Below are 27,150 nucleotides of genomic sequence, written 5' to 3'. Positions count from 1 at the left end.
TGTAGTATATGCTTAATAAATAAATAAATAATAAATTATACATAAATTATATAAGGTTACCACTCCCACATTGTACAAAAAGGGGCAAAATATAATAAAATAAAATAAAAACAGTGCTTCCAAAAACATATTGAAAAAAATAGTTTTTTTCTGTGGGACATGGATGTGATTTTATGTAGTATATGCTTAATAAACAAATAAATAATAAATTATAAATGTGTGTGTGTGTATATATATATATATATATATATATATATATATATATATATATATATATATATAAATAATTTGATAAAGGTCTTCAATAAACACCACCATTTCCACATTGTACAAAAACGGGCAAAATCAAATCAAATCAAATCACATCAAATCAAATCAAATAATCCAAAATCAATAATCTATATTTTTTCTGATCTGGGAAAAATGCTTTTTCGCATGGCAAGTCGCACTGGCCGGCATTGTTCATTGGTCAAGGGTTGCCAGATCTGTGAGGTTGTAAGTGCCAACTTGAGGTCGTACAGTGAAACTCAAGTGCAAAAGGGTGTTTCAGAAAGATTCAGCTGGTCACATCAGAGCTTTGTAGTTCTCACATTCAAATCAACAAGTTCTCAAGTTTAGCTACGGTTTTACCTTTATAGTTTCATTTCTTTTCAATACCTTAGAATCACAGCTTAGTAAAACAAAGCTCATTTGTCAATATCTTATGTAAATAGTCTAAATTAAACTTGTTTGTTTTCAGCTGTCCTATCAAGTATGAGGATACCACAGTTGAACTTTTGTGTCTCATCATCACTACATAAGATGCAGATGAATCAGAGTTTGCTGACAGATGTGTGCCAGAGTTTGGCCTGTGTGACAGTGACACCACACCTAAACTATTATGGCATGTGTGAACAAGCTTGAATGTGGTAACATGCCTCTATATCGCTTTCATTGAAATTATAATACAATTGAATGTCTATCACTGCAAAGGTGAACAATTCAGATGATTTTGTATGTTGGGAAGCCACTCCCGGGCATTCAAATTAATGTGGATGCCTAGAACCTATTCAGGTGTCACAGCCAGGTACACTGTGTTACCGTCACAATGTGTGCTTCATCTAATGAACACACATGCCTTGAGAGTACAGATGAGGACATCTGCCATCCAGGCGTTACTTTTTTAGTGTGCGCGTGTGTTTATCTGAATGCTTGTCTGAATCTCTATCACCTGTCATTATAATAGGTGGACAGCAGGCTTTGGATTTCAGAAGAAACAGGTCTGTTCAGGGGTAGCAGATGGTTTCTGGTCTGGGTGGATGTCTGTGTAACTGTATAAAAAATATGTAGACAAACAAAACATGTTTCAGAAACCACATAATTAGAGACCTGGTGTTTTTAAAAATTACTTTATAGTCTTGTTATCTGGTGAGATATGAAAATTGTGCCTAAAAACATGTTTTTTTATAATATTATTAAATATATGTATTATTAATCATTATTAATGTATTATCATTAATGATTTATTGGTAACACTTTACAATAAGGTTCATTAGTTAAACATTAGTTAATGTATTAACTAACATGAACTAACCAAGAGCAATACATTTGTTACTGTGTTTACTAATCTTTATTAACGTTAGTTAATGGAAATACAGTTGTTCATTGTTTGTTCATGTTAGTTCACACTGCATTAACTAATGTTAACAAAATTTTAATAATGTATTAGTAAATGTTGAAACTAACATTAACAAAGATTAATAAATGCTGTATAAGTGCTGTTCATTATTAGTTCATGTTAACTAATGTGGTTAACTAATGTTAACTAATGAACCTTATTGTAAAGTGTTACCGATTTATTATTATAAAATGAATGAATAAGTGAAATGTATATTTAAAAATATTCATTAAAAATAAATTAATCTAAAAGAAATATTATTATTATTCCATAAAGATGTTTTAAAACGTAACTGCTTTAAACATTTTAATTAAATCACAAGTCTTAACCTCTGGCAGCAGTAATTATTACATTTGTATAATCAAAATACCTTTAAATGTACACTCTGCATGTTTAACATGATGTGAATGTATTAAAAAGACACACCCTAAACTGTTCTGTTCTTATTTACTATCTCCATGTCATTCCAAACCTATATGAAAAAAAAAAAACAAAAACAAAAAACAAAAGAAGATATTTAGAATAACTATCAATGGAGTTCAAAGCCGTTTTGCCCCAAACATTATTTCGAAATATCTTGTTTTGTGTTTTGCAGAAGAAAGCCAGCCACACAGGTGTGGAACAACATGAAGGTAAATAAGTAATGACAATGATGTTCTTTTTCGGGGTGAGCTATGCAATATAAAGAATGAAGTGAATGACAGTCAGTCAGCGGACACTATATTGATTTTCTTCTTTAGTTGTTGTGCATTTGGGCTTTTTAAATCTGTCAACACGTCATGTTCCACACACATTTTTTGGCTCTTTCTGTTCTCCTGAACAGGTTTGATCTTCAAAGAACAAATGTCTAAAGATGCCGCACATATTGCATCTTAGTTCTCTGGCTGTAGTGTGTAAGAGTCACAAGCGATTACAAATGAATAGCCTGACGGCACGTCTGGCTCGGCGCTTTGTTGACCTGTCTGTCAACTAATAGGTCTGGAAAGGAAATACATCCCCACCCAGTAGGGTGGGGTGATTGAGGGAAATATGTACTATGCTTAAATTAGCATCATATGTATATCATATGTCGGCTAAGTTCAAGAAAAGGTCTGTATGTGTAGTTTTTATTTTACGTATCTGATCTGATGTATGACAAAGTATATTCAATCAAAATGTGCAGTTAGGTCTTACTTCCGGAGCTTAGTACCAACTTGTCTCCATTTATATAAAAAAAGCTTCTGTACAGTATGTGCTATTAGCCTGCAGTCTGCTTGTATATGATATGTTTGTAGTATATACAATTTTGACTGGCTTAGATCTGGTCTACAACTGAAATTATATAACACTGAACAAAGTAAGTTTGCATATGTGACCCTGGACCTCAAAACCAGTCATAAGGTAAAATTTTACAAAATTGAGATATATACATCTTATGAAAGCTCAATAAATAAGCTTTCTATTGATATATGGTTTGTTAGGATAGGACAATATTTGGCCGAGATACATCTATTTGAAAATCTGGAATCTGAGGGTGCAACAAAATCAAAATACTGAGAAAATCACCTTTAAAGTTGTCCAAATTATGTTCTTAACAATGCATATTACTAATCAAAAAAGTACATTTTGATATATTTATAGTAAGAATTTTACAAAAAATCTTCATGGAACATGATCTTTAATTAAATTCCTAATGATTTTTGGCATAAAAGAAAAATCAATAATTTTGACCCATACTATGTACTTTTGGCTACTGCTACAAATATACCCCAGCTACTTAAGACTGGTTTTGTGGTCCAGGGTCATATTTTTAAAATTACGCAAGTGATTATTGTATAATCTTAACAATAGTGTACCTGACTACTACAGATAAAAAGGTTGAGCACAAAAGGATATCTTAACTCAAAATCATTTCTATAACATGGTTAAAAATAAAAAATAGATCATATCTTCCTGGTTCTTGTTTGTAATGACGTTTTAGTGTTCTTATGTTATAAAGTAAATAAAAGTGTTTTTTAATCAAATTAATTTGCTAAAATAAAGTTACTAAATACACACTGCTACCTCAAATAAAACTTTTTGTTTAATAAACTTTCTTATATCTCACCTTATAAAAAACACAATACACAATTTAGTACAGTTGAGATACTATTATTATTTTTATCATTAGGGCCCAAGCCGATAAGGGCGAAGGGCCCTATTGTTATTCTAAGGATTATTATTAGGGCCCAAGTCCAAAAGGGTTACTGTAAATTCATAAGCCCGCCGTGCGCAGTTTTTCTGATGCCACCTTGGTGGTATTGCGCTGATGGCTTGGGCCCGTCATCGCTGCTTGCCGCTATATTTATTTTGAGTTTGTTTTTATATTTTTCGTTTTCTTTTTAATTTTAGTTTTATGTTTTAGTATTCTTATCTTTTTTATTAATTTTGCTAATGTCCATGTAGGTTTCATGCATTTTTATTTCAGATTTAGGGTGTGTTCACACTTGATTGCTCTGTCACTGCGGTTCATTTGAGTAAGGGTGAACGCTGCCATCTGAACCCTGGTGCACACTAAACAAGCGGACTGAGACCACTAAAAAAGATGGGTCTCGGTCCGCTTCCAAACAAACTCTGGTGTGGTTCAAATGAAATATGAATGCAACACAGACCAAATACTTCTAAACTAACCAAAAACAGGAAGTAATGACAAGATGCGACGCTATGCGACATGATTTCACGAAGGGAACAAGTGGTGCATCCAAAACAAAATGAGCAGAGGGCAAAAGTGGAGCAACGAGGAGGTTAAGTGTCTTTTATGAGTACTTTGTGAGTTTGCAGGTGGTAAGATTAAAAATATATACATGCAACAATGGCATTAGGTGTATTTGACTTAAAGCAGCGATGAGTAGCGCCGCTTTAAGTCAAACGCATAATTTCCTTTTGTTTGGAGTGTTCGGTGAGTTCCGTTACAAAATATACGTCACTCAACCCTACCAAATATTACTATGCCTTTAGGTTCGGTATCTTTAGGTTTGCTGTCAAAAATGCCAGTGTAAATGCAAGAGGACAAGGACTAAATATATTATTTTCCTTTTTGGTCCGAACAAAATGAACCAAACGAACCGAACTACACACCCTTAGTTTTTGTTCTTTTAGTACATCAAGAAACTAAATGAAAATGAGAAATGTTGCCTTGGAAAATAGCTGGAATAAAGTTTTTTTTTTTTCTTGTTGAAGTATATTTTAAAAAGAACAGTGTCTTATTTGGTGACTTTCTCCAATCCCAAAATGCTCTTACCCATTTCATGATACAGGGAGCCTTGTTTCGTCACCGCCACCATTTTCTTTGGAGAAGGTTCCTCGATCTTCATGAGCTTATCGCAGCACTGTTTCCACTGACCTACATAGAAAAGCACAGGCCGTCAATTAAAAGTTGTTTTGTTTGAGTGTAAGTGCATAATTTTGAATACCTGAGGACTTAAACAAGGGTTTCAGTGTAAGTGTGAAACACAGACAAACTAGACTGTCCATCTGTTAACATTTAGAGGACGCAGGCCATAAAAAAAACATCATTCTTGCACGCCATGTAATTAATACCTAGCATGAAAATAGCTGAAACACAGCCATTAAACAAGGATGCTTTTTAGCGAGGCGCTACATGCTCATGTCTACATATTTGTGTAAGACATGTATTGAATTTCAAGCCTTCAGGAACTCTGTATGTTAAGCTTCTAAGAAATCAGAACACCTGTCTCAGTGTTTTTTCTCGTGACACGCCTAACAGACCGCATGCTTTTCAACTCATCATGACACATTAGCCATAAGACAAGGATATAAGACTGGGTGTAAAAATTTTTTGAATGTACAAAAAAAGCCCTCTTTTTGACACACAATATTAATCTCCTGACATCATTACGTAGAAACCAAAACCGACTTCACAGAAACCGGTCTGATCAACGCTTCAACGTTTGTCCTTATCTTTTCAGAACGTGGCAGTTGCATAACACCTATTTTACAATCAGAGATAAGGGCATTATTTAGAACATGCATTGTACTCTTTCCAGTTGGCCAAACAAACAAATAAATCATATTCAATGTTGTGACTCAGCGCAGAGGAATTTACCTGTTTTGAAAATTAATGTGTAAGGATATAAAACTGCTCAGTATCAAATACATTTAGAAATCTTACATAGTGCTGTGGACTCGAGTTGCATGACTTCAAATCTACACTGCAAAGGCATTTCGTGGCAATAAGGCATCTTTACAAAGACTGTTTAATGCTGCTCAGAGGCAACATAAATAGATTTAAACAGCAAATACAACTGTGTTGTTTTATATTAGGGGCTGAGGTGGCTCTGAGTAGGAATAACTTAGTCTGGTTTTGATGCAGCATTTTATATTTAAACAGAATTTTAAGCAGGCACAGAGCAGCCTTAATTCATGCCTAATTTACACTGCAAAGGTGGCACAGAAGCAATTCTGAAGTGCCATTTACAGCAGATGTCTTTACACAGACTGCTTAATGCTGGTCAGAGGTGGCTTAAATGCATTTACAAGGCTAGTACAACTGTATACTTTGACACTAGGGGCTGAGGTTTCTCTAAGCAGGCATAATTTAGTCCGGGTTTGACGCAGCATTACATATTTACACAGAATTTTGAGCAGTCATGGAACAGCTTTAACTAATGCACAATTTAAACTGCAAAGGTGGCATAAAAGTGCTTCTGAAATGCCATTTACAGCAGATGTCTTTACACAGACTGCTTAATGCTGGTCAGAGGTGGCTTAAATGCATTTACAAAGCAAGTACAACAGTATACTTTGACACTAGGGGCTGAGGTTTCTCTAAGCAGGCATAATTTAGTCCGGGTTTGACGCAGCATTGTGTCTTTACACTGAATTTTGAGCAGGCCTAATTAATACCTAATTAATACTGCAAAGGTGGCAAAGAAGTGTTTTAGAAGTGCCATTTACAGTCAATGTCTTTACACAGACTGTTTAATGCTGTTCAGAGGTGGCTAAAATGCATTTACAAAGCAAATACAACTGTATATTTTGACACTAGGGGCCGAGGTGACTTTTTAAAAAAACATTTTTTTATTTATTTTTATTTTATTTTCGAATCAATAAAATAGCTGGTCACATGAATGTGATATATTTTTAAACCCATCTCTACCCATTTCTACTTCTTTTAAAAACAAACACTGTCCATGTATTAAAAATCACTGAATATAATAGCTGAAGGATTCAAATAAAAAAGTAATTTTCCTTAAAGCCGAGAAAAGAAAGCAGGCTTTGTTTAATACAGCATATTGCTGCTGGGAGAGAATTCTTGTCTTCATTTCTAATCCTAATTGAAGTATGAAGCAAGTTAACAATCTCTACCTGTTCTATCAGCTGAATAAAGAAAGCATTGTACTCTGTAGCTCATTCTGTTATCCAATGTATGTACTGAGTTTTAAAATACAGGTCAAGTGATGGCAGGTCATAAAATACAAGACAAATTAAAAGCTTGAATATACATATATGAAGTGAAAATCCGAAAAAATAATTGACTACATTTTTTGATTGTTTAAAAATATATTAAATAAATAAAACAGTAAAATTAAGTAAAATAGCAGTGAAAACAGCAAAACGCGTCTTTTTTACACAATTTCTGTCAGCTGACACTTTTTACTGTACTTGAAAAAAAAAAATTGTATGTCAGCGTGATATGCATGCATACTTCAGATTTTTTTTAAACATATCCATCATATTACAAAGTTTGTTGAGTAAGCAAGCACTGTTAATCTTACATAACATTAATGCTTAATGGCGCATTTAACCACAGTCAGACATATCTGCTGGTTGTTGGGCAATAATATTATATTTTATTCAAAGTTATTTCAAACACTTTTTGGGGAGGGAACGGTTTCCTTATAACACTTCTTTCCTTGTAACATTTCCTTATTCCAGTAATTTTCCACTAAAACCAGTTTATCCACATCGAAAGATAAATGATCTCCAATGAACACTCATTTTAACATCCACCCACATCTGTCTGTGCTTCTGTGTTGCTCAAGAAAGTAACTTGGTTTCAAAAAATGCCAAAACCTGTTGAGTGAAGAGTGTATTTCCACGGTTGGATAACTGCTAATAGCTTGTATCTTTCCAAATGCAGCTTTTCAGACATCATAAAAAGTGAGTCAACTGGCATTTGGAATCAAATTAGTAAATCTATAAGGTGGTAAATCTTAATAAAAATCTTAAAACATGAATAATTGCAAAATTGATTGCTATATTAATATTGCTATATGGGCCATTCTACGGAACTGGCCCAAAGTCAGAGTTGGAAACATCTTGAAAAAAAGTGTCCTTTTTTTTTTTTTTTTACAATTTATGCAAATTGTATAATATCCAAGCTACACATTACTAGTACTTATGCAGTTAATTCTCATATTGTATTTTCAGAAAGTTTTGGAATATTTGTCCTCACCCCAAATTGTCACTACTGAAACACCGTAATAATAATTTAATTAAAAGGGCTATATTGACCTATTAAGATGTTGCTTACATCTACATTGTAAATTTATTTCTTGCTATTTTATTAACATTTTTTTTTTTACATTTTTAACAATATTTCAAGTGTAATTGATAAGATTTGTCATATTTTGAATCATATTTTCTTTGTAAAAGGCAAAACATTGATCATACTTGATTTCAAACGTATAGGATTGATTAGTTTGAATATACATTGGACCAAAACTATCATAACATCTTAATTCAGTATACTTTTTTTGACAAAATATCCCATATTTCAGTAGTGACTGCACATTTTTTGGTAGTGACAATAATGCTTTGTGACCACATAACTTTACAGAATTTTAACTTGCATACTAAAACACTACTAAACAATACTAAAATAGAAACAAACTTTATTTATCTACCAAATCCTGACATGTTTTGGTCGGGACTGATTTGGTAGTGACAATTTAAGATACTTTTGAACCTAGCTCAAAGATGGTTACCTATCACAGTTCTAAACAGTTAAGCTTAGTGATATTTTAAATATTATTGTGAGTAAACATTTTAAATGTTTTTTAACTTGTGGGACAGCAGTTTGCACCAATTCTGTATGAATGGCCCATATAATAATTGCAATAATTGCAAAATGGATTGCTGTGGAATGGCTTAGTTGATTGACAACCCTTATATTATGTAACCTTACCGATAAAAGTAACGCTCCCATTCCTCATCACTCATTGTTATTAGTATGGCACTCTTTGTTGTTTTTCAAGCAGCCTGTTCAGGAATGTGGACTACTTAACTCTGTCATTGTTCTTTGTTTTACCTAAGATACATTACAGGAAGATTTCTCAAGAACTGACTCTCATCAAATTGACAACCAAGCAATAATTAATAAATTAATTTGCTGTGAACCAAAAGTGTCACACCCCTCAGTTACTTCAGTTTCTAATTTTAATAAATCTCAATTACAGGAAGAATTAACGTTTGGCTGCTTAGCAATGGGGAATTCTTGACATTTGGAAACAAAGCCTTGCTAATAAATTTAATTCAGTTTAGGGTTGGGCAATGTTTACCTAATTGGAATCAGACGACATCTACAGTGAAACATAACAATAGATGATGACATCAGAGGGTATAGGCATTTGGTGCGGAAAGCAAAGAACACGTTCTACAGAGCGACTAAAGAGACAAGGCTAGGCGCCTGCTAGTGGTAGCCTGTTACATTACAGTACGTTAAAAATCCCTTACTACTAGTGATCGGTGTAGATTATTTGCATGTTTATGTGTCCGATAACCGATATGCAGAGCCGATATTTATTAACTAAAGTCATCTTTAAAAAAAGTGTTGAAAATGAGCAGTCTTTCATGTTAAATTTAATCTTCATATTACAATAATGAACACATTTTATTTTTAAAAAGCATCAGCTGCAACACTAAGCTAAATAAATGTAGAATGTCTAATGTTTTCAAATGGAGAAAATAAAGGAGTCATATCAACTTTATTTTTAACTACAGTTTTAGTAGGTTTATAAGCTGTTTAATATAAAGAGTGAAGAATAATTCACTGGATAATGTTAATTCACTGAATAATATATTCTCTGGAATATTAGAATATAACAAACAAAACATTGTATTTTATTGCATTTCTCAACTGGTATGTTATATCAGAATTACTAACGTTTTTGCCGTTCTAGATTTTGACAAAAGTGCTGTATATCTATGCATTTACATAAAACTATATGCTTACTCAAACTGCAATCACTCGCCCTGCTGAAAAAACCCCCCAGCTAAAACCAGCCTAGGTTGGTTGGCTGGTTTTAGCTGGTTTAAGCTGGAAGTAGCTGGTTTTAGCTGGTCTAAAAACCCAAAACCCCTCTAAAACCAGCCTGGTTGACCAGTTAAAACCATCCAACCACCCTAGGTTTTTTCAGCAGGGTTGCCCAAAGAAAATAAATAATTAATTTCCATAGAGTTGTATTTATTTAGATGTGTATTAGCGAAATAATGGTTATATAGTAAATGTTAATATAATTCAGGGTGTTTAAACAAGTGAATCTTGTAAAAAGTCACTTCAAGGCATTTCAAACATCAACCCGGTGAGTGAACAGTAATATGAATGCAACTTCATGAGACTAATGATGAGCATGTATTATTTACTTCATGCAAAGTATCTGTATTGGGACAAGACTTGACTGATTATTTTAACCGACGTCACTCCAACTTCAAGAGACTAATGATGAGCATACAGGCAACAGAGAGAGAATTAATGGCATGTTCCAGGCAACCCGTTACCCTTGTTTTTCCAAACTTCTTCCTGTGAAAGTGGACTGAAACGGCAGTCAAACTCGTGATTTTCCACCTGTGAACTCGTACTAGATCGATGTACTCCCAGTTCCGCACTCAGGCGTCACATAGCCCGCAAAACAACAATGGCAGCCCCTACGGATGTGGTGTTTATGCAAGTGGTTCACTGTGAGAAATAGACTTTAGGACAATATAAATTTGCAATCAAATTAATAATATTATAATAATAATAAATAATACATGCTGGCTTGTTCACATCTTGCTACCACATTTCTTTGCGCTCAGGCAGTCTGGCATGACTTGCCTGGAATGCTACAAAGTTGTGTGTCATGGTTTGAAGTCATGACTTACGGGCTCAAAAACCTGCCTGGAAAGCAGCATAAATTCAGTGCTTTCATTTTCAACATGTGCTCATTCATGGCTGTATTATTTAGTTCATGCAAAGTTATGTCTTTATATGGACAGGACTTTTTATTATTTTAGCCTACGTGACTCCAATTTCACAAGACTAATGATGACCATATAGACAACAGAGAGAATTAAATTTAGTACTCACTCTGTGAGTTCCTCTCTATTTTTTAGAGCCAAGCTGCATATATAGCTACATATCAGGCATTTATGTAACACATCTAATATGTGCATTAATGGCTGTTATGTTTACTAATTACAGCTAAGCAAGTGCTTTACCTATGCAGGCCCATTGTTGTTGTCTCGTCTCCCCTCAGGCTGATAATACACGGGGCAACTTTGTGAGCAATTTTATCGGGCAACTTTTTTTGAGCAATGTTGCTTGGGCACTTTCCCATTGAGAATGGGTAACACATTTCTATCTGGAAAATTTAGCTCAGTTGTGGGCCCTGTATCACACCTGGCTGCCTGTTGACGGCAACATTTGCCAAAGTTGCCCGGCAACATTGCTTAAAAAGTTGCCCAGTGTATCATTAGCATCAGACGTGCAGCAGGGGCGATCCTGCCCCCAATTCTGAAAACACCCACAACATGGCGGCATTTATCGATGAATCCGATATTATAAAACGGATATCCGATTATGGTACAATGCTTACTCTCTACTTACCACATAAACAGAGTATGGACACATGACAAATTGGACAATGGCGAATGATTTGCAGATCCTGAGCATCACTGACAAACAACTATGAGGCCACAATACATTTTTCATGTACAAAAATAAAATGTGTTGTCTGAATGACTAATTTGCAGTTTAAAACTCCTCATATGAGGGTCTACATATAACAAAGTCTAGTCAGTTTCCAAGAATGATCGCTGCGACGCGGAGTGAGAGAGTTGTGATTGAGGGCACGGGCACTGTGTTGCCAGATCCAGTTTTTGTAAGCATCTTTGGATTTATCTTTTACACCTAATTTGACAGTTTAAAAAGTTAATAAAGTAAAGGGAAGGATAGTTGCAGTTTTGGTAGAGCGATATCTTTATCTTAGATTATTTGCAGAAGATTTGAACTAATTTCGCTTTATTTTTTATTTATTTAAAGGTTTTTATTTGTTTTCATAGAATATCTGGCAACACTGCATTGACGGCACTTAGACTGACAGTAACCAAAAAGCCCATGGACAGGTTATTGCTGACAGGATACCACATTTGGTAAGGCAAACACAAAAAACATCATGATATTATCTGTCAGAAACATTATGAATGCTATCAAAAACAGTGTATATCATATTTGTAGGGATTATTATAGAACAGTTCTTAACCTTTGACCTCATTAATTTTCAAACCCTGGTTACGGCCATGCTGACAAACAGCTAATGTTGTAAAATATGTTTTAAAGGTGCCATAAAATGGAAAACTGTGTTTAGCTTGGCATAGTTAAATAATAACAGTTCAGTACATGGACATGACATACCATGAGTCTCACACACCACCATTTCCTCCTTCTTATATAAATCTGGTGTCTGCAAAAGACCACTGAAAAATAGGTCAATTCCAACATAAAACCGACTATTATGCAATAGTCCCGATCGTTAATAGTTACGCCCCCAATATTTGCATCTCCCAATCATCATTAACGTCAGTACATCAGTAAAATAAGGCGAGCCACTGAAGGGACATGGTTAGCTTAACGCTAGCGGTAGCCTGTACATAAGATTTTACTTACCACATAAACGAATAGATGAGTGCACTGATGATGGCCAATGATTTACAGATCCTGAGCATCACTAAAGCATCAAAACTTGTGTGTTAAGTCCTTCTTACGTTATACTACTTCGCTGCAGTATAAGGTTAGTACAAGGTGCACATGCGATCACTGTAGTGAGAGTAAGATGTTGAGGATTCAAAACAGCAGATTCAACAAACCGCATATTAAAAGCGGCTAGAGTTAAATAAATGAAGCGGCCGTAATTAAATATATATTTCCTCCATGTGTTTCCTTACAGCTGTGTGAGCGAGCCGCTCTGTGAGACAGCCAATCAGAGCAAAGCTCCTCTTTATTATGCAGGAACCTTCCAAATAAGGCAATAACCAAGCATTTCATTCTAGGGACAAATCCTAGGGTTGTAAATGGACCTGTAAAACCATTTCTGCAGATTTTTTGCCCTCTCCTATGCCATATACCTTCATTCTGATCAAGATGGCGGCGCGTGCACACGCAGCGGCTTCTCTCTCTCCCGACCAAACAGTGTTTTCGTGTTTTTCGTTCCTGTAAGTCGCAGTGTTTTTGTACGTCTTCGTCGCGTTTATCTGCCCTTAAGTGCGTTTATAGCCGAACATTTTTGCACGACAACGGCAGAAACAAAGTTTTTAAGTTGAACTGTGGGCGCTGAAGAGCTGAATGATCTGGGTCTGCTCCGGAGGCCTACTCAATCACCGACCCCCACTCCTGCACCTTGCCCACAATGGAGGCGCCTCAAGCGGTGTGAAAGGAAGCAGAAGAGGGGTAAGCGCGGAGGTATCCGAGCTAGGCTAGCGGCTAGCCCACACAAACCCGCTATCCATTCCATCGTTCTGGCCAACGTACACTCATTAGACAACAAACTGGACTACATCTGACTACTACGTTCATCTCAAAGGAATGTAAAGGACTGTTGTGTTTTTGTGTTCACGGAAACATGGCTCAGCGACAGTGTCCCAGACCGCGCCATTCAGCTCGACCAGCTGACATGCTATCGTGCCGACAGAGTTGTCGTCACGGGGGGTAAGACCCGCGGTGGCGGACTTTGTGTTTATATCAATGACGCTTGGTGCCGCGATACTGTTGTAGTCTGCAAATACTGCTCACCAGTGCTGGAATTTATGGTTATTAAGTGCCGGCCGTTCTATCTACCGAGGGAACATACAGCTATACTGCTGTGTGCTGTGTACATCCCTCCCACCTCCAACAACAACAGGAGTGAGGCACTATATAAACTGTATCAGCACATCAGTGAGCAGCAGACAGCCCACCCAGATGCTTTTCTCATCCTAGCTGGGGATTTCAATCATGCAGACTTAAAGAGTGTGTTTCCAAAAATACAGCAACACATTGACTTTCCAACACGGGGAAATAACACACTGGACCTTGTTTACACCACCCAGAGAGGAGCTCCCCCACCTCGGCGCCTCTGATCACATCACTGTTATGCTAATGCCCTCTTACAGACCGCTTGTTAAAGTCACCAAACCAGTTCGTAAGCAGATACAAGTGTGGCCAGAGGGGTCTTCAGAGGTTTTACAGGACTGCTTTAACACCACAGACTGGAATATGTTTAAGCAGGCTGCCACTTACAACAACACCACTGACCTCCAGGAGTACACAGAGACTGTTACAGCCTACATTAACAAATGCACTGAGGATGTAACAGTCACCAAAACCATGACTGTCCGTGCCAACCAAAAGCCATGGATTACAGGGGAGGTCTACAGGCTGCTGAAAGCTCGGAACGCTGCCTTCAGAGCTGGAGACGAGGCGAGCCTGAAGACAGCTAGGGCCAACCTTTCCCATGGCATCAGAGAGGCTAAGAGACAGTACTCCAGAGGAATATCTTGTCGCTTCAATGACAGCAGAGACACATGGAGCCTGTGGCGGGGCATACAGACCATCACAGATTACAAGCCCCCTCCACAGACCTGTGACAGCACTATCTCCCTGCTGAATGAGCTGAACACCTTCTTCGCTCGCTTTGAAGTGCAAAACAGCACCACAGCACAGAAGACCCCACCCCCTCCTGGCGACCAGGTGATGACTTTGTCCCCGGACAGTGTGAGGAGATCCCTCAGCAGGATCAACGCTCGCAAAGCTCCGGGTCCTGACAACATTCCTGGTCGTGTACTGAGAGACTGTGCAGTGGAACTCACTGATGTCTTCACAGACATCTTTAAAATCTCACTCTCCCAGGCTGTCGTCCCCACCTGTTTCAAAGCAACCACGATCATTCCGGTGCCAAAAAAGTCATCTCCTTCCTGCTTTAATGACTACCGTCCAGTTGCACTTACTCCCATCCTCATGAAGTGCTTTGAACGGCTAGTCATGCAGCACATTAAATCTGTCCTTCCCCCCCTCACTGGACCCCTTCCAGTTTGCATATCGGCCCAACCGCTCGACCGATGATGCCATCTCCACTGCACTCCACTCAGCACTCACACATCTGGACAAAAAAGACTCATATGTCCAAATGCTGTTCATAGACTTCAATTCAGCATTTAACACTATAATCCCCCAACAGCTCACACAAAAACTGATCCAGCTGGGGCTCAACACCTCACTGTGTAACTGGCTCTTGGATTTCCTCACAGGAAGACCACAAGCAGTACGGGTCGGCAGTAACACATCCAGCACTATCATTCTAAACACGGGGGCACCTCAGGGATGTGTGCTGAGCCCCCTCCTCTTCACTCTGCTGACCCACGACTGCACTCCGTCACACAGCTCCAACCTCTTCATCAAGTTTGCGGACGACACGACTGTGGTGGGTCTCATTAGCAACAGGGATGAGACAAACTACAGAACCGAGGTGAGCCGCCTGGCCACGTGGTGCGGAGACAACAATCTCTCTCTGAATGTGGAGAAGGAGATTGTTGTTGACTTCAGGAGAGTGCACATTCAGCATGCTCCTCTGACCGTTAACGGAGCGTCTGTGGAGAGAGTGAGCAGCACCAAGTTCCTGGGTGTGCATATCACTGAGGATCTCTCCTGGACAAACAACACCACTGCACTGGCCAAGAAAGCACAGCAGCGTCTCTACTTCCTCCGCAAACTAAGAAGAGCAAGAGCACCAGTCCCCATCATGTACACATTCTACCGAGGAACCATCGAGAGCATCCTGTCTAGCTGCATCACTGTGTGGTTTGGAGCATAGTCAGAGCAGCTGAGAGGATCATTGGTGTCCCTCTCCCCTCCCTCCAAGACATCTACAGCACACGTCTCACCAAAAAAGCCCTCTGCATAGCAGCCGATCCCACCCACCCAATGCAAAGCTTCTTCAGCCTGCTGCCATCAGGGAGGAGACTGCGGAGTCTCCAGGCCAGGACCAGCAGACTGAAGGACAGCTTCACCCATCAGGCGATATAATTGCAAGAGAATACATTGAAATAGAATTTTTCCTCCCATGCCGGCTCAACATTGTGATGTCAGTCAGATGGATTGTTTGGCATTGTCTATCGGCCCAGCCCTAATTCAGTTTCATCTGAAGAGGAAAATGTATAGATAAAACAACAAGGCTGGATTCCTTGCAAAGTTTAAGGCCATGTGTAAAAATTCTTAAAAGTGCAATACCTTTAAACTGTCACTTATTTTAACCATATCCATTTTTTCATTTGGGTTTTGTGTTAAATTCTGTGGAAGTTTCAGGACTTTGACTACTAAATGGCCTCTCCATATTAAGCAAATACACGAGACAATATATAATGTGTACACTATAAACAGTACTGATGAAACAGAAGCTCATATCTTGAACTCATTTCAATATGGTACACTAAATTATCTTTAAAGATCACTTATTTTAACAATCCACCCACAATTGTTTATGTTTCTCTTTCTTATGATGTATTACTATACTGATTTTATGTTATATAAGCAACACTCCCATTCCTAATCGCTCATTCTTGATAGTTTTGCACTCTTTGTTGTATTTCAAGTGGCCTATATGTTTAGGAATGTGGGCAATGCAGTGCTGAATAAGTCTGCCGTTGTTCTTTGTTCTGCCTAAGATACATTTGAGGAAGATTTCCAATGAATGCAGTTTAAAAGTTGCTGAATCAAATTTAACAAGCAACGAATATGAACCAAATGAAAAACATTCTTTTGTTATTTCTTTCTAAATATAATAAATCTCAAGTATGGGATGGATTAATGCTTAGATGTATAGAAAAGGGGAATTAGCCTGGCTAACTTGTCTGTACAGTGCTAACTTGGTTAGCCTAGTCTAACTTGTCTAATACAGTTCATGCAAGTTAAAATATCAATTGAATTTCTGAAGAGAGAAAAGCAGAATTACAAACCAACTACTCATTCTGTCATTCCAAGTATATGTAATATGTATGTATGTAATTATTGACTTCGTCCTTCTGGAAGAAGAACAGGGGTTGTAAACAACATTACATAAATGTACAGCCAGAACTATGAGCGAAGACAAAGGAAAGATGTAAAGACAACACCCCCAGAAAATGAAACTCTATAAGCTGGAACATTCCGGCAGGTTAAAGTCACCTGCAACAACAAGACTTCTTTAAAATCAGGCATTGTTTGAATACTTTGATGACAATATGTGAAAGAACATTTTGGGTGGATGTCAAAATCCACATAGCTGAGTGACATCTGATTTTATTAGCCAGTGGGACACTAATATTTACAATGTTCAGTAACATTCCTTGTCAAGTTCAAAACCCCTCTTGTTACTTTGACAAAGAGAAAAAATATTTCACATTCATTAAGGGCTTAACAACTGGCAAAAGATATTGGCAGGGTATATATTGTACGTGACAAGTCGCACTTAAAAAAAAACACATTGCATAACAAACATCCATATGACTAACGTTCATCTGTTGTGCTCCACAGATGAAAAGAAGCCATATAATAATTACAGTATTTAAATTTTCAGATGAACTGTTCATTTCAAATTATTTTTTTGAATTTATTACAGAACTGGTTTATGTAGGTGTAAAATTATTTTAATTAACAATATTTTATAATCTCTTACACTCTTTGTCTTTTTCTGATCTACTTTGGCTTTGTATTGTTTTACTTTTTTCTCATGTTCTTGTTGTTCATCAGTTCATCTGCTTTTAAGAGCGATTAGGCAAAAATCCAGTTTGATAAGGTTTTTTATGTCAGTGATGACAACGCTGTCCTTTTAGGCATATCAGTTCCTCATACCCCAAAAAAGTGGTCATGCACATGCAAATATGAACGCAAACCTGTGCATGTTTACTTTTGAGTTATTATCTTGTTTATCATATCAGGAGATCATCAGAATGTCCTCGTTAAAACTTCTTATTAATTTATCACTTTCTCAGGCCATATTGTTGAAAAATAAAAAATCTCGCAAATGAATCCTAACTGTCGCAATCACTGTATACCCACAAAAGCGTGTTGTGGACAAAAGATGTATTTGCTTACTACAGCTTTAAGTCACTAGGAAACTTAAAAAAGCGGTTATGCAAAGAGTAAATAAATTTAGTTTAAGCTTTCACCTTCAAGCCTAACAGGTCTCAAAACCTGACTTTAAAACAACAAGGCTGGATTCCTTGCAAAGTTTAAGGCCATGTGTAAAAATTCTTAAAAGTGCAATACCTTTAAACTGTCACTTATTTTAACCATATCCATTTTTTCATTTGGGTTTTGTGTTAAATTCTGTGGAAGTTTCAGGACTTTGACTACTAAATGGCCTCTCCATATTAAGCAAATACACAAGACAATATATAATGTGTACACTATAAACAGTACTGATGAAACAGAAGCTCATATCTTGAACTCATTTCAATATGGTACACTAAATTATCTTTAACGATCACTTATTTTAACAATCCACCCACAATTGTTTATGTTTCTCTTTCTTATGATGTATTACTATACTGATTTTATGTTATATAAGCAACACTCCCATTCCTAATCGCTCATTCTTGATAGTTTTGCACTCTTTGTTGTATTTCAAGTGGCCTATATGTTTAGGAATGTGGGCAATGCAGTGCTGAATAAGTCTGCCATTGTTCTTTGTTCTGTCTAAGATACATTTGAGGAAGATTTCCAATGAACGCAGTTTAAAAGTTGCTGAATCAAATTTAACAAGCAACGAATATGAACCAAATGAAAAACATTCTTTTGTTATTTCTTTCTAAATATAATAAATCTCAAGTATGGGATGGATTAATGCTTAGATGTATAGAAAAGGGGAATTAGCCTGGCTAACTTGTCTGTACAGTGCTAACTTGGTTAGCCTAGTCTAACTTGTCTAATGCAGTTCATGCAAGTTAAAATATCAATTGAATTTCTGAAGAGAGAAAAGCAGAATTACAAACCAACTACTCATTCTGTCATTCCAAGTTTAACCAAAACTATGAGGAAAAACAATCAAGGAGAAAAAAAGCAATACATGCACAGCCAAGTACACACTCCAAGAAAGTGAAAGAAAAATTTTATCCAACGCAACTTTAAAGTTGCAGTTAAGAAAACCGGTCTCATTATGGGAACACAACAGGTCTGGGATCCCATCTCTGTTTTAGAATTAAGCCTGATTGTAGGGAACCAGCATCTTTAAGAATAAGTCTATCTGTGATTGCAGCAAAAGTGTTGTTTGCATACCACACATGTCAAAAAGGGAATTTTGTTCTTCTGTCCCAACAATAAGGAAACCTGCAAAGTGATAATGTCGTGCTAGGATTTCCGCATAGACATACCAGCGGTTGCACGCCAGCAAAAACAATGGTGTTAAAGTTTACATCAAAATTGTAGTTTAAAACATTCTGTTTTAGACAGATAGATACAGTGAGGGAAAATATTTGATCCCCTCCTGATACGTTTGCCCACTGACAAAGAAATGATCAGTCTATAATTTTAATGGTAGGTTTATTTTAACAGTAAAAGACAGAATAACAACAAAAAAATAAAAAAAAAAACGCATTTCAAAAAAGTTACATGCTCCCAGTTCAGCTGAGCTGAGATTAGGAGCACTTTCTTAAAGGAAGTACTCCTAATCTCAGTTTGTTACCTGTATAAAAAGACACCTGTCCCCAGAAGCAATCAATCAATCAGATTCTAAACTCCCCACCATGGCCAAGACCAAAGAGCTAACCAAGGATGTCAAGGAAAAGACTGTAGACCTACACAAGGCTGGAATGAAGTTTGCCAATGAACATCTAAAGGAGAACTTGGGGAAAGTGTTGTGATCAGATGAGACCAAAATCAAGCTCTTTGGCATCAACTCAACTCACTGTGTTTGGAGGAGGAGGAATGCTGCCTATGGACCCAAGAACACCATCCCCACCATCAAACATGGAGGTGAAAACATTATGCTTTGGGGGTTTTTCTGCTAAGGGGACAGGACAACTCCACTGCATCAAAGGGACAAGGGACAGGGCCATGTACCATCAAATCTTGGGTGAGAACCATTGAAAATGGGTCATGGATGGGTATTCCAGCATGACAATGACCCAAAACACAAGGCCAAAGCAACAAAGGAATGGCTCAAGAAGAAGGTCCTGAAGTGGCCTAGCCAGTCTTCAGACCTTACTCCCATAGAAAATCTATGGAGGAAGCTGAAGGTTCGAGTTGCCAAACGTCAGCCTCAAAACCCTAATGACTTGGTGAGAATCTGCAAAGAGGAGTGGGACAAAATCCCTCCTGAGATGTGTGCAAACCTGGTGGCCAACTACAAGAAACATCTGACCTCTGTGATGCCAACAAGTACTAAATCATGTTTTGCAAAGGGGTCAAATACGTATTTCACTCATTAAATGCAAATCAATGTATAACTTTTTTAAATGCGTTTTTCTGGATTTTTTTGTTGTTATTCTGTTGCTCACTGTTAAAATAACCTACCATTAAAATTATAGACTGATCATTTCTTTGTAAGTGGGCGAACATACAAAATCTGCAGGGGATCAAATATTTTTTTTTCCTTACTGTAGATGGATGGATGGATGGATTTGTAACCTTTTATGACACTGCTGAAGTGATTTTTAAAGGTGATTCTGTGCATTCTTGGAACTTTGGTACTCACTCATGTCATAGAAATGCTGCCAGAAGGCTTCCATCCAGTTATGTGTGTCTTCAGATGCATACGTGAGAATTGTGTATGCGCTCTCATCGCCACCCTGGTTTGTTATAGTAATACTGTGAGTATTTAGAGCCGGATCTCTCTCTGTGGCACGTACACGGGTATCCTAAAGCAAGTACGCAAAAACATGGTTTCAAGACCAGGTGTAAACAACAATTACAACTGCACAACAATTGAGAGGTTGTAGCACGTGGGGTCAATGTAGTAAACAACTTACAAAACCAAATATGCTGTAACACTGGATTTAAAAACACGTGCTGCAGATTACTTATCCTCTTACTGGAAAAAAACTCACATAACACAAATATTATCATAGACAATTTGGAACTAAACAACTTGGCCCTCTTTTGACTACAAGATGAAACTACAACTGTTCTATGAGAGAAGTGTATTAATACTCCTTACCTTATTAATGGGAATAGTGAAGAGTGGTGTCTCTAAAGAGTCTGTATCGTCTTGCTGCTGGTAACATTTTAAATCTGACCCACTCAGGACACAGTAGACGTCTCTCCAGTCCTCAGGATTGGACTCTGACTTGGGTACAAAAACACATGACTAGGTGTGTAAATAGGGATTTGGAAAGTATTGATTATTTGTTTTTAATTACAATAATGCATCATCTTTCACAAACCCGAATTCTGAGTTTTCCACATTTAACGACTTGAGTCATACAGAGAGGCTGGGCCACGAGCTGACAGCACAAACTACCATAGAGCGGCAACCAGAACGAAGATTCCTCTAAAATAGAGATAAAAACAGATTAAGCTCAAAAACAAACATGTTATTATGTGCATAGAGATACAGTACGGTCTGAGTAAACAAATCGTTCAAATGATTAATTCCCATAATGAAAATGTGTGATTCAAAATCTAATTTCTCAGAAATTTAATTCACATTTTCACTTACGGACTCAATATGTAAACACAAACTCATGTATAATAGGCTCCGTTTAAAAAGTTCTGAAAAATTCCATTAAAATAAGTGTCAAATAAAGAGTTTTCTTACCCGTTTCTGATATTGTCAGGTCATGTGTTCGGAAAGAGTTCTGTATGTGGCACAGAGACAGAGATGTGTGGGCCAGGAGGTGATATTTAGGGCCCCTGAGGACAAAAAGTTAAATTAAAGACTTCTGTGAGCAAGTTTTTTAACAGTAAGATTTTGAAATATTTTTACTATTTAAAATAACTGCTTTATATTTGAATATATTTTAAAATGTAATTTTTTCCTGTGATTTCGAAGCTGAATTTTTAGCATCATTACTCCAGTCACATGATCCTTCAGAAATCATTCTAATATTCTGATTTGCTGCTCAAAACACTTTTATTATTATTTTGAAAACAGCTGAGTAGAATTTCTTTAGGTTTCTTTGATGATTAGAAAGTTCAGAAGAACAGTATTTATCTGAAATAGAAATCTTTTGTAACATTATTAATGTCTTTATTATCACTTTTGATCAATTTAAAGCATCCTTGCTAAATAAAAGTATTAATTTCTATAATTTATTTTCCAAAAAAAGTTACACTGATTTGAAGCTTTCGAATGGTATAGTGTATAATGTTACAAAAGCTTTTTATTTCAGATAAATGCTGACCTTTGGATCTTTCTAGTCTATAAAGTATCCTGAAAAAAATTATTCAACTGTTTTAAATATTGATAATAATACTAACAAAAAATGTTTCTTGAACAGCAAATCGGCATATATTAATAATTTATATATTTACTAAAAATGCAGAAAATTTAGCTTTGATCACAGTAATACATTTTAGTTTAAAGCAGTTATTTTAAATAGTAAAAATATTTCACAATATTACTGCTTTTGCTGTATTTTGGATCAAATAAAAGCAGGCTTGGTGAGCAGAAGATACTCCTTTAAAAAATCATTAAAAAACTTTCTGTTAAAAAACTTTTGACTGGTAGTATATGTTATACAAAGAATGTTTTGAACTTAAAATAATCAGTTCTGTTCAGATGAAACTGCTTTTAGAACATTTAGAACTGACACTTTTTTGAGTTTAAAAACACAAAAAATAGAGGACTGATGCAGTTTTAATAAAGTGAAACAACAACACAACATGTTTAGGTCATACTTCATCCCAGAATTAAAAAAAAACCTAAGAAACAAAGACAATTTTGTGTGAACAGTATATTATGCAAATATTTGTCAAGAAAATGTGCTAGATTTTTATACCATTCCAATGTACCATCCCAAGTTTTTTCTTTTTCTTTTCTTTTTTTTTTTTTAATGAGCTAAGCACAAATTCTTAATGGGTTCTTTTGTTGCAATTCATTTTAGAGTCAGTAATGATTCTGTAATCTAATAGTGAAAACTGGCCTCTCTCGATAGATATGTTGCAATTATTATTATTAAAATTGGCAAGGAATACAGCCAGTAAAATAAATAAAACTATAATGATGTATAATTACTTTACAATTACAATAATTAAATAATAAGAATGAAAAAAGAAATTATTTTAAGTGGTGCTTTATTCTCATAAACATAATGACACAACATATTCTCAAAAGAAAAAAAAAAAATAGATACTTGAAATATAAAATGCTTTTAAATATGAAAAATGACCCAGATATGTTTTTGACAAGCTCCATGAGATTCACCCTAAAAATATGTCATTGGTTTCAACATCTCTCACCATCAATCTCCTTCATTTTTTTGGTCTTTTTCTCAGACAGACCATATGTTAAGAAAATAAACAATCAAGGTGTGTCTGTCTCTACTGACAATCACTATGGATGCGTTTGTTTCTGTATGTGAACTGGTTTCGGCAAACGCAGCCAAACTGTGAGACCGTTTCAACGTTTAACAATCTCCCAGTGTCATGTATCTGTTTGTACAACACTTTGGTATGTGGAACTGCATATATTGTATGCAATGACATATATACTGCCTCTCACCGTAAAGACAGAGCAGGAAGCAGAACTGGAGATTCTCCTCCAGGGGAACTCCCTCCCGATCCGGTTCCGCTGCTGTGGGAACCACAGGAAGCTGCTGTTTCCAAAGTTGCCATGAACTTCTTACTGGAGCCGCTTCCCAGCCGGCTCAGCCTTCGAGTGGAAAAGCCTGTGCTGAATTCTTCCTCCGCACAACAGCTGTAGAGCTCCACCCGCAGGTCAAAGCCTGGAGGCACGTCAGTGCTATAAAGACAGGAAATAAGGTAACTGAACTAAAAAAGGAGCTTTAACATTTTATATTAGTTACAGAGATTTAAAAAAAATTAATATTTAAAATGTATACACTACCATTTAAAAGTATAGGATTGTAAGATTTTGTAAAATGTTTCTGAAATAAAAAAAACAGGCAGTGCTGTATTGTGAATTATAAGTCCTGGGACTTTTTCGCAATACAGCATGCCTCGATTACCTTATTGCTTTTATTTAAACCAAAAATATCTTTTTAAAGCAAGGTTATTAAATGGTGTCCTTCCGCAAAATATAAATTCTGGTAGCAATAGTACAGTAAAGTAACACCTTACAGTTGAAGTCAAGCGTTTACATACACCTTGCAGAATCTGCAAAATGTTAATTATTTTATGAAAATAAGAGGGAACATACAAAATGCATGAAATGCCTGAATAAGATATTTCACATAAAGATGTTTACACATAGCCCACAAGAGAAAATAATAGTTGAATTTATAAAAATGACCCTGTTCAAAAGTTTACATACACTTGATTCTTAATACTGTTTTGTTACCTGACTGATCCAACAGATATTTTTTCATGAGTCCCTTGTTTGTCCAGAACAGTTAAACTGCCTGTTTTTTTTGTTTTTTTTTTTCAGTAAAAATCCATCAGGTCCCACAAATTCTTTGTTTTTTCAACATTTTTGTGTGTTTGAACCCTTTCCAACAATGACTGTATGATTTTAAGATCCATCTTTTCACACTGAGGACAACTGAAGGACTCCTATGCAACTATTACAGAAGGTTCAAACGCTCACTGATGCCTCAAAAGGAAAGACAATACATTAAGAGCCAGGGGTGAAAACTTTTTGAATTTGAAGATCAGGGTAAATTTTACTTATTTTATCCTCTGGAAAATTACCTTCTGTAGCTTCTGAAGGGCAGTACTAAATGAAAAAATATGATATTTAGGCTAAATAAATGTACACATCTTCATTCTGTTCAAAAGTTTATACCCCTGGCTCTTAATGCATCGTGTTTACTTTTAAAGCATCAGTGCGCATTTGAACCTCCTGTAATGGTTGCTGAGTCCCTCAGTTGTCCTCAGTGTAAAAAAGATGGATCTCAAAATCATATAGTCATTGTTGGAAAGGGTTCAAATACACAAAAATGCTGACAAACCAAAGAATTTGTTTTTACTGAAAGAATAAATTTCTTTCAAGAACATCTTAATGACCCCAAATCTCTGAGTGATAGTGTATATTTACCAAAATATATAAAATAAAATAAGTACTTCTTTTTAATAACTTCTTTATTTGCTCAGGCAACAACTAAATCTTACAACTAAACTAATCACCCACTATAACTAATGAATATGACATAATGAAATATACAGTAGTCAACATTTGAAGTGGATCAAAACCTTCCATCAAAGTTGTCCTAAAACCAAAACAATACCGGTTCTTGTCTTAGGACAACTTTGAGGAACTTTTTTTGATCCACTTCAAATGTTGACTACCGTAGACTAAATTTGAAAAGTTTAAAATGTGTAATAAAGACCATTTTGGAGAGGACCATTTCCATTTTGTCCTTGAATTTTAGAGGGATTTAAGAAAGTAAATAAAGAGTATCTTACAATATCACTGGTTCATCGAAACAGACGTCTGTGAGCGTCCTGTCCACTATTACGAGATCTGTATCGTGAATCTCTGTCCCCACTTGCAGCAAACAGAACACGGCACACTGGTGCAGCTCTGGATAGAGAAAAGAGAGACAGAAAAGGAGAAAATCAGCGAAATAACAGACTGATTTTGTGGTCATAATAGACTAGTCAAACTCACCTCCTTTGTTTTTAAAATACTCAGAGTCTTTCCACATGAGAGGAATGCGAATATCTGCGATAAGTCAAGCAAATGCAAAAACAAAAACAATTAACAAATCAAAGGAAATAATAAGATAAGTATAGTAAAGTAATATAGTGGCATAGTACGTTGTTGATTTGTCTGTGTGTGTGTGTGTGTGTGTGTGTGTTTGTTTTTGTGACATATCAGGACACAAATTTGTGTAATAACATGGGTATGACATAGGTATTACAAGGAGAGGGTGACTTATGAGGACATTGCCCATGTCCCCACTTTTCAAAAGGCTTATAAATCATACAGAATACGTTTTTTTGAGAATGTAAAGATATGCACAGTCTCCTGTGAGGGCTAGGTTTAGGTGTAGGGAAGGTGTAGGGTGATAGCAAATATCATTTGTACAGTATAAAAACCATTAAGTCTATGGAATGTCACCACAATTCACAAAAACAAACATGTGTGTGTGTGTGTGTGTGTGTGTATCCTTACTTGAAATGGCTACTTTTCCAGTACAAGGTAATCGCTCATCACCAGGCCCACCATCAGATGACCTAAAAACATTCAATCAATGGATCAGTGACTGATTTAAATATAGTAAGCTGCCTACATAGGAGTGTTAATGTCGTTGACAAATAATTTTCGTCAACAACATTTTTCCTCCAACAAAAACGAGAATATAACAAAACGAAAACTCATTTTGAATGACAAAAACTGACGAAAATCTATTGACATTTTTGTCAAGATGCATAAACTTGAACTGATCTATCCGGTGGGACGTAAGCGTTTGCCACAAGTCTCATAAAACATCCAAAAAATGTCAATATCTAGGAGTAAGAGAAGAGAAGACATATGGATAAATTTTACGATGCAAAAGAGAACTCAATGCGTTCCGGTTTACGAGCGCAGACACCGAAGCAGCGCAAAAGTCGATTAGCTTATTCTCTGGCATTTCATGAACTCATTGAAAAGAAGACTATGTTCTTATTTCTTTATGAGAAGTGGTTTTATTTCATTTTAATATAAAGGCATGTTGAGTGTCACAGCAGTTAAATCTATCATGATAAAACCTTAATAAAAAAACCTATACAATGAGTTTGGTCATTTTAGAGAAATGCTTAATAAATGCATTTCACTGTAGATTACCCATTAGATTTCAGCTGACTAAATCTACAGTAGATTTAGTCAGCTGAAATCTAATGGGTAATTTACAAAACCTACAAAAATCGTACGATATTTAGTCGACCAAAACTATACTAAAACAAAAACACATTTAGATGACTAAAATATGACTAAAACTAAATGGTATTTTAGTCAAAAGACTGACTAAGACTAAATCAAAATTTGCTGTCATAATTAACACTGCTACATAGGTAACATTTTAAGTAGACTCACAAGAAAACAATTCCCACAGTTCATCAAAATTATATCTTTATTATCCTTATCTGTTTTTATATATATATATATATATATATATATATATATATATATATATATATATAT

At 36.1% G+C, this 27,150-nt stretch overlaps 1 protein-coding gene across 2 annotated transcripts in view; it reads right to left on the bottom strand.

The window, feature by feature from the left end:
- Positions 1 to 27,150, bottom strand: part of rtknb (rhotekin b) — a 46,364-nt gene that overhangs the window by 12,447 nt on the left and 6,767 nt on the right. Inside the window, exons 3-12 of one of the 2 annotated variants that reach the window (XM_073824560.1) lie at positions 26,140 to 26,201; positions 25,633 to 25,686; positions 25,428 to 25,545; positions 23,566 to 23,805; positions 21,661 to 21,755; positions 21,287 to 21,393; positions 21,061 to 21,189; positions 20,599 to 20,761; positions 4,917 to 5,018; positions 1,211 to 1,310 (exon numbers count right to left, since the gene is read on the bottom strand). In XM_073824560.1, coding sequence (XP_073680661.1) covers positions 1,211 to 1,310; positions 4,917 to 5,018; positions 20,599 to 20,761; positions 21,061 to 21,189; positions 21,287 to 21,393; positions 21,661 to 21,755; positions 23,566 to 23,805; positions 25,428 to 25,545; positions 25,633 to 25,686; positions 26,140 to 26,201 — 1,170 coding nt within the window. The remainder of the gene's footprint in view (positions 1 to 1,210; positions 1,311 to 4,916; positions 5,019 to 20,598; positions 20,762 to 21,060; positions 21,190 to 21,286; positions 21,394 to 21,660; positions 21,756 to 23,565; positions 23,806 to 25,427; positions 25,546 to 25,632; positions 25,687 to 26,139; positions 26,202 to 27,150) is intronic. The other variant, XM_073824561.1, reaches the window with a different exon arrangement.

The sequence above is a fragment of the Garra rufa genome, chromosome 19 (assembly GCF_049309525.1).
Source record: "Garra rufa chromosome 19, GarRuf1.0, whole genome shotgun sequence".
In the NCBI taxonomy this organism is placed as follows: domain Eukaryota; kingdom Metazoa; phylum Chordata; class Actinopteri; order Cypriniformes; family Cyprinidae; genus Garra; species Garra rufa.
Note: the sequence above shows the minus strand (reverse complement) of the source record. Positions and strands in the feature narration are given on the sequence as shown.